At 40.4% G+C, this 12,054-nt stretch overlaps 2 protein-coding genes across 2 annotated transcripts; one reads left to right on the forward strand and one right to left on the reverse strand.

Moving 5' to 3' along the window:
• The first annotated feature begins 1,747 nt into the window (after positions 1 to 1,747).
• On the forward strand, positions 1,748 to 11,042 carry LOC120417110 (forkhead box protein A1-B-like). Its single transcript, XM_039579086.2, has 5 exons — positions 1,748 to 2,822; positions 9,024 to 9,474; positions 9,537 to 9,726; positions 9,785 to 10,345; positions 10,412 to 11,042. Exons 1-5 carry the CDS (start codon positions 2,738 to 2,740, stop codon positions 10,640 to 10,642), a joined length of 1,518 nt encoding a protein of 505 aa, XP_039435020.1. The 5' UTR covers positions 1,748 to 2,737; the 3' UTR covers positions 10,643 to 11,042.
• LOC120417108 (glutamate receptor ionotropic, delta-2-like) lies at positions 5,439 to 7,608 on the reverse strand. The gene is made up of 4 exons (XM_039579085.2): positions 6,873 to 7,608; positions 6,631 to 6,817; positions 6,159 to 6,570; positions 5,439 to 6,097 (listed from the first exon to the last, which is right to left on the reverse strand). Exons 1-4 carry the CDS (start codon positions 7,603 to 7,605, stop codon positions 5,579 to 5,581), a joined length of 1,851 nt encoding a protein of 616 aa, XP_039435019.1. The 5' UTR covers positions 7,606 to 7,608; the 3' UTR covers positions 5,439 to 5,578.
• Positions 11,043 to 12,054: the final 1,012 nt, after the last annotated feature.

The raw sequence follows: 12,054 nt of genomic DNA on the forward strand, positions 1-12,054 counted from the left end.
CACCCCCCAGACTCAATGTCACCCCCACTGACGGTACAAGAACTAGAAAAATGGGAGTTTTCATTATGTCATTATGAATTTGTTTTTAAATATAAGAAAATCTTTTACAGTCCAACCTCGGTTATCCGAAGCCTCGATTAACCGAAGTTTCAATTATCCGAAGTTCGATTATCCAAAGGTTTGTATGGGACTTCGGATAATCGAATAATGGAAAAAAAATCTTTTCATGTTTTTTATTATTTTCATACTTTAACATTAAATTCGAATTCTACGAACTTATTACTGTCAAATTGTAATAGTTAATTGCCTATTAAATAAAAAATGCATTTTTTTTCAAAATTCATTTATTTACTTTGGAAAAGTTTATGGGTAAGCTCAACAATCAAAAATAAGACAACAAAATTTTGTTTTTGAAGTGAAATTTTTCCTTCGGATAATCAAGTCTGGACTGTACTTCATCTTCATGATGTAAAAAAAAATCAAAATGATTATCGGTTTGAAAAAAACATACCCTATTTTTCCTAAAAGTTTTTTTTTCAACCTACTAACAAAAAGTGTTTTCTATTGATGTAAGGTAAAAAAATTCAACCCCTATATTAAAAGAATTCTACAAGTCTATAAGCTATTAACATATGCTTCATATTTTTATAGGACCAATTCAAAAAAAAATCTAGAAGTGTTAAATAGTAAAAATATGCTCCAAATAAAAAATGCAAAAAATCTTTTTTTATTATTTCAAATAGTGGATGCATGATTTTTTGTTGAGTGATTTGAGATATTACCAAAACCGTTAAAAATTAAATTAAAACCTCAAGCTCAATGTCACCCCTACTGATGGTAAGATCTCTGAGGAAAATAATCAGAAACTAGACAGCTCTTTTATTTAATAAACAAACAATTTTGAGTTGTGATACGATTTTCAATATCATTTCTGAAATTTTCTGATCTTTCCAATAATAGTCTATACATTTATCTGATATTTACTCATTTGAAAAAAAAAATGCTCACTAATAAATGTTTCAAATCTCTTTGAAAAATGTATTAAATTAAATAAAATTTCATATTTCTCTTAAGCTAACGGTCCCTAAACGCATATTGCCACCATATGTTTCTTGAGACATTTAAATTTCAAATTCTTAAGAAACTTCGTTTCCTTCTCCAAAACATCGCCAACCATATGGTTGCTTAAAAACTCAAAAACTTTAAAGTTCATCAAAACTCAAGCATATGTTGCATGTATTAATGCAACACACAGAAGAAAAAGGAAAAACCGTGTCGCAACCTTTCGTTGCTTGTATTACACATCGCACCGTGCTGGTCGAGAGAAAAAAAAAGTATAAATTGTCATTAAATTGCCTTATGTACAAATTCGGACGTCCTTTCCTCGCACCGCTTACGGACGGTTTACGTCTGCTACTCCCAGAACAATCCAGCCAGAGAAACACATCGATTCGCTCGAATGCACCTGTGATGAGCCGCCGCCCGTACGTGGCCAATCGATGTTCATCACGGGTGTAGGAGGGACTGGGGTCTCAATTTCTGAATGTTGAAATTGTTCTAGGTTAAATTTATCAAGAATTGGTTTTCAAAATTTTGATTCAGTTATGGATGAATTACCAGAACAACTTTTTCAGAATTTCAACCAAACTTGAGGTCAGAATGCAAATCAATCTTGCACAAGTTATGTATCAACAACTAGGAGCCCAACTAAAATAACTTCGACACTTGAGGGTTAGAAAGGATACATAAAAGCTACCAACGGCATAGGAAATTCCTCCCTGGGCAAACACATGCCTGACGTCAGTCCGTCCACCTCGCGACCTCGCGGCTTATGTACTTGTGTACAGGCACAGCCGCGGCGTCACTTCCTTACTGCACGCTTCACTTGTTCTACCCTTCTCACGTGCAAGGGTCCTTGCTGGCGAGCTCCTCTCGGCCTGAACGCCACTCGCTGTTGACAGTATCCTTTTCTACGCCGCCGTTTGCTCACTTACCTGGCCGTCCACTTTGTGCCAGTTGTCCGGGCTTACTCACGCCGCAAGTCCTGGTACAGCATTGGTCAACCGGGACCTTTTTGCGCTCTCTATTGTAGTAACTCTCGGCAGTGTCTCACGGAGAACCGTGCGAGAGAACGGCCAGTTGTCCAGTTGGAGAGCTGAGGTGTCCAGCTCGTGAGCACAGGCGTCCTCGGTCAGCGTTCTTCTCTCCAAAAGTCCCCAACGACGCAGAACAAAAGATGGTGGACACCAGGACGACGTTGGTCAACTGGACGTGCAGTTTTCAGAAGGATTAAATCTAGCTAAAAGTGTTGAATTTTCACCAAATTTTGGGATGTACGCCAACCTATAAGCAGCTTGTAACGGAAAAAATTCAAAATGTTACGGTCAACTTCCGGAAGAGTGAAAAATCTAGAACATGGAACCGTGTTGTGTCTTTCAGTGAAAATTTTGTGCGTCTGAATAATTGATCAGCTACCTTCGTAAGAAAAAATATTTTCAAAGTGCCATCAGCCTATTTGGCTCAATAACCAAGTGAAAGTTCAAACCTAAAAACTTTGAAAAAGTGACAAAACCCCGTCCCATGATCCAGAAAGGTTAAAAAACGAGTCCAGTAACCTAAATCGCAGACTGCACCACAACCAGCGAAAAAGAAGAAGAAATCCAAGGGAGAGAAAAAGCACAAGAAGACCCCAGTCGGGTTCAGCGTCCGCCTCGGGGGGCCTCCCCATTGGGCCACGATGACGCAACTGGAGGATGATGTGCTGCTCAACAATCTGCTCAAATTTCCCGGGACAATCATCCTCTACAACAACGACCTGAACAGTAAGTTTCGAGGCACGGAGAGAGACAAAGAGAAAAGCTTTCGCACTGCGTAATAGCGCTTGGGCACCGTGATTTGCATAATTGGAAGAGAAGGATTCGGTTCTTGAAAAGGAAACAGTAATTATTTAATGATGATGAGTGAGAGAAAGTGAGGTTGCCAAATTACGTTGGAAAATACAATGGTCACGTTTTGTTAATTTTGGATGACCTTAAACATTTTAAACATCAGTTTTTATGAGGCCATTTCGTTTTTTTTTTAGAGAGATGGTCAAGAAAGCCAGACAACATTGAATAGTACTATTATACAAAGACAAGTTTACACAGTATTTTTTTTTAATTTGGAAGGTGTTATTTTGAAAGGTTGAATATTACCACTTTTATGATGTAATTTTACCTCGATTTACACTGAAAAATTGACATTACACCAGAAAAGTGGTAAAATTACACATTTTCAGAGGTAAAATTACACAACCCTTCCCAGATGTAATATTACCATGTTTTTTTTACTGTGTAGTACAATATGGAAAAACTATAGCTTTTCTATATTGTCATCATTAATTCATTGCCATTATTCCATCAATATTGTACAATTTGAAAATGGTTTTAGGTATTAGGGACCACCCATAAACTACGTGTACACCTTAGGGGGCGGGGGGGGGGGTCCACGCTCCATACAAAAAAGATTTGTTTTGTATGGAAATTGTCTACGAGGGAGAGGAGGTGTCTGAGATACCTTAAAAAGTGTCCACGTGGTTTATGGATGGTCCCTTACTTCTTTTTTTCTAGACTTTACGTAACTTAACTTGCATAATTGTAACAATTGTAAATTCGAAATCAATACAACAGATTAACTCTCATTGTCATAAAATTGAATGAAGAACGAAGAAAAGTCTTCGCAGTAGATGACTTGATAAATTGTAGCTTGAAAACATTACTAAATCCAGATTTAGGTGGTTGTTTCTTACATTAGTTTAGTGAATACATTCAGTCAAAATAGCATCTTTCCCCCTTAACACGTTTTCAGATGTTCAATATTTCCGACTCTTCTGCAATGGCTTTTGATAACCAATTCAACAAAATTTCGTATGATATATCCGGACAATGTTTTTCTGAGGTATCTGAGGTTTTCTTAAAAAAAAGTGTATAAATGAAACTTAAGTGCTAAAAACTTTGGATAGGGTTATCTTCAATCTTTTGGGCTCGTTGAAAAGACTTTTGATTACCCATACAATTAGGGTGGCATGATAGATCCGGAAAAAAGTAAAGTAAATCTTTCCCTGTTCCTGAGGGGAACACCCGTGAAGAGTATCGGGGCCGGCATTTACAAAGCGGATTCAGTGACAGTTTATTAATCAACTTAATGTTAAGGTCGATGTTAACATTCTATAGGTTGTCTTCCTAAGTTGTCCTGATAAGGTCCAGTTTGTGACGATACATTACCTTCCCTTTACTAAGCAATCGAATCCAGAAGGGAAAAGATCACCAGTTGTGTTGGTCCGAGCCGGGATTTGAACCCCGATCTACCGCTTACAAGGCAGAAGCGTTACCACTGGGCTACGTGGCACGGTCTGATTCGGAAAAGTTTTCATCAAAATATCTGAGATCCGGTCTCTAAACAGTGTAGGAGAGAGTGGGGAGACTTGATCCCAATTTTTTGTACCGCACATAAAATAAAACAAAAAATAAATAAATTGTTCGCTCTACCGCATAGCCTTGCCGTTCTCGATTGCGAGATTCCTACTTGAAACTAGGTGTCCAAAGGCTTGATTGTTGAGGCAATTGTAAACCTGAATTGAATTATGAGTCCAAATGCCGACCAGCAACTCTACCGAAACAGGACACAGGGAGACTATAAGTTTTATAAGTTTCAACAAATTCACATAAAATCTGTACGTTTGTGTTAACAATATAACAGGTTTAGCATGAAAAAAAATAATACTTAAAATATTCTTAATTAGACCAAAATTGAGCATGTTTACAAATGTTGGTAATTTTTGTTTACAACAAATATGAAAAATGGTTAAAACTGCAGTAAGTCATCTTCAACTCTGCAATAGGAAATCCATGTAGAGAACACTAAACCAATCAATCAAACTTAAGGTTGATTTCAGTGACTTTATAAATGCAGGAATCAAGTCATAGGATTCATGTAAAAAAAAAATAATGTTTTAAATAAATGTTAACTGTTTTCCAGACAAATAGAAACAAAGAAAAAAGGTTTTTTGCAGCGTTTTTTTAAAAAAATGTGTAACTCAATGCGAGCATTTAAAAAAAATCTATGTATTCTGCAATGAGTATGAGTAATTTCACACAAATTTCTAGAACAAAGCATTTTTTTAGTCTCCCCACTCTCCTTTATAGTTACACCTTATAAAATAACCCTGAAAAATCACAAAAAAACTATTTTTAACTTTTTTTATGAAAAATACGTTTGTTCGGAGAACGCAAAACTTGGACTACAGACTGAATAGGGACAGCAGTTTTAGAGCACTTAAAAGCTTGAAATTTGGAAATCAAAATCCGAAACTAGTAAAAAATATCCATTTATTGGTTCATAGGTCCACATGGGTTAAGGGGAGATCTCAAACTAAAAAAAAGTGTCCGCGGCCCTCAAGGAGAAAAATCATCTATTTCATCAGCGTACAAATATATTTGAAAGTAGGTGCTAAAAGCAAAAAGCAAATCTTTCTTCAGTAAGCTTCAAAAGCTTAAGCCAAATTTTCGACCACAATTCAAACCCAAGCTCACGTAACATCTCACTTGAACACGGCCCACTTCAAGTTCTTCGGCATCCTTCTCTCAACCCGGCTCCAGGTCATCTCGCCAACGAATGCCACCAGTGCCATCACAACTCCCGCCCCCAGCACAATGAAGGGCGCCAGCAAGTCTTCGCAGCCCATCGCGTGGGGTGGCACCTCCTCGCGGTCCTGCGAGTGAAAGATTTTTATCTGCACCCCGTAGTCCATGTGGCGTTTGGCCTGAACCGGCTCCTGGAACTCGCGCAGACCACCGTCGTTGAAGCGCAGTATCATGTCCGAGAGCAGGTCCTTAAGGGGCCAGGTTTTGGTGACCTTGGAGACCTCCCAATCAAAGTAGAGATCCTCCGACATCATGCGATAGAGCATTACGTTTTTTGCGGTTATGAAATCACCGATCATGAAGTGTCCGTAGTTCATCTTACTGACGGCAAATCCGACCTTTCCTTGGTCCGCTAGAACGTTCAGCTCGGGAATTGGGTGAATGCGATAGTTAGTGGCAACCTTCATCAGGTAGGGCTGTAACGTAAGGGATTTTGTTTTGAATAGTGCTGCTATTAACTGTATAGTTAGTACTTACATTAGATGTTTTTCGCACCGAATGTGCCCACGCCTCATGGGTGTGGGACCAGATCATACCCGCTTTGGCCATATCTTCGATGGTATCTATGGGCGGATCGAACAGCGGAAAGGCCTGCAAGCTTGCATTCTTTCCGATGAATATGTTCCCAAAATTGATGGTGAACGCAATCAAGGCAATCGATAGGACACACTCTGACAACGATCCATACAAAATCTTGGCACCATTGAACAGAAACATGGCCACAACATTGACCGCGTTCCAGCCCAAACTTCTGTGCTCGGCCTCCGGAGATGGATCGTACTTGGAAATCAGATCGTACATTGCAATGCAACACACCACACTCAGGACGCTGCATATCCAGACGGTAGGACTAAACACCAGAGCGACTGTTTTCCACGTGGGGATCAAACTGCAAATTGTGGTTTTAAATCTTACTTGCTGTTCAAAAACTTTTATCGAAACCACTTACTGAGGTCGAGGAACAAAGCAGCCAATCCCAACCTTGCGAAGCACTGCTGTAAAACCCAGATATTGATGGCTAGTCCACCAGGACAGCAACGAACCTATTCCAACGTCCGCACGACGTTCGGCCAGCGTCCCAACGATTCCATTCCCAGTCCAATTCTCGTAGATTGTTCCCCATTCACCAAGTTGGTCTGAAATTATACAGGGCTAATGATCTTCAGTTTCCAATAATTCATCCGAGCTCACCTATCGATACATCCCATGTGCAGTTAAACTTCATACAAAATTCAGCCATCAACAAACCACCCATTCCGTCGATTGTAACGTTTAGTCTGTGAAAGGTAGCCAAAGGATACGGTTTATCGGTTGGTTTCACGATGAAATGTGGAATAAGCCGGAAGCTTGCCAACCGGAACGTCCTCCGTTCCATATTGAGCAGTTTGTTGGGGAACAAATGGTTACCAAAGACAAATGTTCCATTGGATAACAAGTAGCTATCCAGGAGAATCATCTCTCGTCCCCTCTCCGAAGTCGAAACATATCGATGGGTCCACAAGTCCACTCTATCCTCCTCCGGGAGCAAAATCAACAAATTCACAATCTCCCTCATCGCCGGATGGCGATGGAACTTGTCAAAAAGGGCAGCCCGATCCATCGCAGAGTCAGGATCCCGCAGCACAATAATCGTTTTGTTCGGATTACGGAACATTGCCAAATCGTGACAGCGAATGTACCCATCCAGAAACGACTCCATCACGTCCTGGTCCATCACGAACGCGTGACAGCCCAGATTGATGAACTCGGTCAACCGCTCCGGTTGGTGCCCTTCCGGCGTCATCGACGCCAACGGATAGTTGGGAAACAGGGCGAACTGGCGTATGAAGGCCGTGCGATTCTTGCTCAACAGCAGGCATGTCGCGTAAATCTCCAGCATGTACGTTGAATCTTTGGAGAAAATTTCAATTAGTCGTTGCAACATCTTGTACAGTAGAACTCTTACAAATGTGAGCAATCAAAGCTTGAAGCCCACTTTCTACTAGATCACTAGGGGTAGCTATTACTTCGGAATCCATCTTGAAACTTATGAAATAGCTTTGTGAACCTACCTTTTATAAGCAAGCTAGAAACCTGTTGCAACATGGCAAAACAAAGCGAAAACTAATATTTGGATTGCGAATTCGAAGAAGGTTCATATCGGCTAAGGTAAAGGCTCGTATTTAAGATGCTTTACATACAATTTCATATCACATAAAAACGATTTTTTAAAGTTTGAGCCATTTTATTCCCTACCAATATTCAAAAAATTCTGCGTATGAACTTGGTACGAACGAGATTTGGTAACATTACCTTCACTTTGCTAATGTAAATATTTTTTAAGGGCGAAAAGAACAGCTGTTGCCATTTCTGAATTCTAGTTTTCATATATTTGACTGGTCGATTGACTGGATGGTCTTATTTCCATCCAAATTGCAATTTTCCTCTTTTTTAACAACTTATTCGCCAATTTTTTGAAAGAAACATGCTTACTCACTTCGCATAAAGCTATTTATAACTTAATTACAGTTGAAATCGCTTTTAATACACTGTAATTTAACGTCAAATTGCTGGTATACCAACATTGGGTCCCGATGGAATTACATACTGTTCTCCTAACCAGTATTCAAATAAAGTTTTTTTGGTTCTATATTTTTTAGCGGTCCAAAGTGGGTTCGGGACCTTCTGGGATTTTTCGAGACGAGATTTGTCTGATCACGCCTTCCGTCGGACGGGGAAGTAACTGTTGGCCCCGGTCTAACCTAGAGATTAGGTCGTTAGCTCTGTCCAGGTGTAGGAGTCGTCTCCCTGGGTCCTGTCTCGGTGGAGTCGCTGATAGGCAGTTGGACTTACAATCCAGAGGTCGTCAGTTCGAATCCCGGGGTGGATGGAAAACTAAGGTGTAAAAATAGGTTTGCAATTGCCTCAACAATCAAGCCTTCGGACACCTAGTTTCGAGTAGGAAACTCGCAATCGAGAATGCCAAAGCAATACTGTAGAGCGAATAATTTGATTTTGATTTGATTTTGATTTTTTCAAATTACAAAAATATCTCAGTACAAAGAAAATATGAACTAGCCAAAAGATTAAAACCGGATGATGCATATTTTAATCCTCAGAGAATCAGGTCAATAATAAAAATTCAGTTATAAAAAAAATTCTTTAAAAATATGTCAATTTTATTTAATTTAATCTGGAACTGTTGGGTGATAGCTAACTTGAAAATACACAAACAAGTTCATATGAAATCAATTAACTTGGGTTACATTAATAAACAATCAGTTAAATAATGTCGAAGTTCTCGATTTCGCCAGAACGATTTACAACAACTAATGCAAACACGATTCCCCCTTTACTTTCCAGCCTACAACTATGTCCTGAACGGCCACAACTCGATTCCGTTCACGGCGGCCAGCACCACCAACCTGCCCGAGGGCCCGCTCGATCTGAATGGCGCCGTGTCCATCAACGTCGAAACAGTGCCGTCCGAAATGGGGTTGACATCGCCGGGTTCGGACGCTGGAACGGGATCCGACCTGCTGCTGGTGCACCACGGCGAGGACACCAACGGTGCCAGCAGCAGCAGCAATGCCAGCGTTGCCAACGAGTCCATGGCCAATACCAGCGTGGGGAGCATCCCGGACCAGGACTACGAAGGGGATGACATGGAAGTGGACGATGACTCCGAACCGGAACTGACGAACCTTTCCTGGCTAACCGAGCTGAAGAACATCACCAACCTGACACCTTCGGATGTTCCGCAGACGGATTTGCCAACGGCACGGTTCAACAAGTTCATCGCGCAAGTGCGGAGGTAGATTGCCGGAGTTGATTGCTTTGTGACGGATTGTAAAACAACTTTTTTGTGGTTTTCAGGAGTCGAGAAACGTACGACAAGCGCAAAGATCAGTACACGTCGGTCGCAAGTTCTGGCGAAAAGCCACCCTTCAACTATGCCCAAATCATTGCGATGGCCATGCTGGAACAAGGACGTATGACGCTGAAGCAGATTTGCAAGTGGATACAGGAAAAGTTTTCCTACTACAAAGTGCACAAGAACTGGAATGTAAGCGGGATTGTCGATCTTTTTGTTCGAGTTAATTTAACATCTCCATTTCTTCCAGAACTCAATTCGACACAACCTTTCGTTGAGCTTTTACTTTACCAAAGTTTCACGAGCCAAAGACGAAAAGGGAAAGGGTGGATACTGGGAGCTGTCGATGGATGTGTCCAAAAGTGAACGAAAGCGGGTTCGGGTTCGTCATCGGAACAAGGGCAACTCGGCCGGTTCTTCAATCCGCAGTCGGAACAGATCTCGCAGAAGTGATGCCAGCACTGTTGTTGCGTTTGATGAACCAAAGGGTTCCGAGATCGACACAAATAACAACAACAACAACAGTCAGGCTGAAGTGATCCACTACACAGCCACCAGTGCCGAATCGATCGTAATTGATGATCAGATCATTCAAAATATAACGATTGAAGCATTGGATTCTTCTGAATCTGAAAGTGCTTCTCCCGTGGCAGATCATGCTTCGGCTGTTAACGAATCTCCAGTTTTTGCCATCAACGAGGATCAACTGATCAAGACCAGCACTCTGGTGGAGAACTGCAGCATCAACTTTGACTCGATCATCAACGCCGACAATGGCTCAAACATTTTCACCAGTCTCAACGTTGACGAAGTGAGTAACTCGGAAGTCAATCCTATCTACTAATAACCACTAATCCAACACTAATCTCTCTCGTAGATATTCTCCGACAACGAGATCCCGCAGCCGGCCAACGACGACATCATCGTGCCATTTTTCGGCACCAGTGGCCAGCAAACGATCCAGACCGGGCCGAACGTGATCGTCGAAACCATCCCCTACTTCCTTCCCGACATGGGCACCTTCGACGAGCAGGACTTTGGCAATCTGATCAACATCAACGAGCAGGAGATCAGCGACGAGTTCCTGAACGAGCACGGATTCTTGTAGATCGCGCGTAACACGACAGCGTGTTGCGTTTGAAGTTTATTTTTTATGTGTTTTCAACCGTAAAATTGGAAACCAATGTGCATTCGTTGGTGCCTTTCTCAACCAGTGTTTAGTCCGTCCAAGCCATTAACATTAACACAAACTCACATTCGTAACCAAGGAATGTAATTTCTAGTCTCTAATTGTAAAACATAGGAAGCGTAAGGATGCGGGAGGTAAAAGAAAGTGGAATGAAAACGTGCCGAGAATGCACCCACGCATTGTGGGTGGTGGCAGAAGTCTGAAAAAAAGGGAAATCACATCTTGTCTTAGCTGTTACTGCTATGTTTTGTAGTAATTAAGGCATGATACGTAGTGTGATTAATAAAGGCACAAATAAATTATTTCTGCACAAATTGACATCAGAACATGAACGTGAGTTTTTATTGTCATTTAAACAGAATCACTATTCAAGGGTCACTTTTCGAAATCTCGTGGTTTGAGGGATGGTACCTGTCTTTAAAAAAAAACGAACGAATAACAATTTGTGGCTCCAATTCGTGATGAGTTGTGGTGGTATTTCCTTACAGACAAAACTAACACCTTTGGTCATATTTTGGATTTAAATGATAATTTTACATGGAAATCCAAAATATGAGCAAAAATCGATTTGTTGACAATTTGGCTCAATTCTGAGGGCAGATTCAGATTCAGCGACCAAAATTACATGGAAATACATATATTTGGAAAATTTTCGAATTTCGTAAGGGTGGTCCCGTATGGTTTTCCTTTGAAAATTAGGTTTTTTCAAATAAAGATATCTCGAGTTTAAAGAAAAATACCCCTGAGATTTTTTCAGCGTTTGTAGTGCTGGATCTCCTCTTTTAAATGCAACCTAGTGCTTAAAATTCGGCTTGCGCCATTTCGAGATATTTAAGTTTTAAATTTGCATCTTTTTTACCTTAAAATCGCTCTAACTTTTGACCCTTAGGTCCAAATGGACATGTCAAATAAGAAAAATGTTCGTTTTTTAGAGTTCTAAAAGTGCCCCGAACATCACTTTTTTCTAAAATTTAACCCTGAATTGCAACGTTCAAAAAACTGATTTTTGAAGGTTTGCTCAGATGCTTTCTATAAATTTGGTCGTAGAAGGCGTAGATATCGAGATAAAATTTTGGTGTCTTCGACAAAGTTGCATGAATTGGCAAGCCCAACAACTTTCTAGAAGACGAAAAAATTCCCAAAAATATTCCTGAAAAGTTAGATTTTTAAAATCACCCTAATCGTGAACCACCCTAATTTTCAACCAAACCAAAAGTTGCCCCTATCCATTTGCAACAACTCTTCTGAAGACTTCAAAGCTCCAAAACTTCACCATTTTTCGTAAAATCCATTTTCCACCTAATTTTGCGTTCTGGACCACTGTGCAATGC

This window comes from Culex pipiens, chromosome 3 (genome assembly GCF_016801865.2).
Source record: "Culex pipiens pallens isolate TS chromosome 3, TS_CPP_V2, whole genome shotgun sequence".
In the NCBI taxonomy this organism is placed as follows: Eukaryota; Metazoa; Arthropoda; class Insecta; order Diptera; family Culicidae; genus Culex; species Culex pipiens.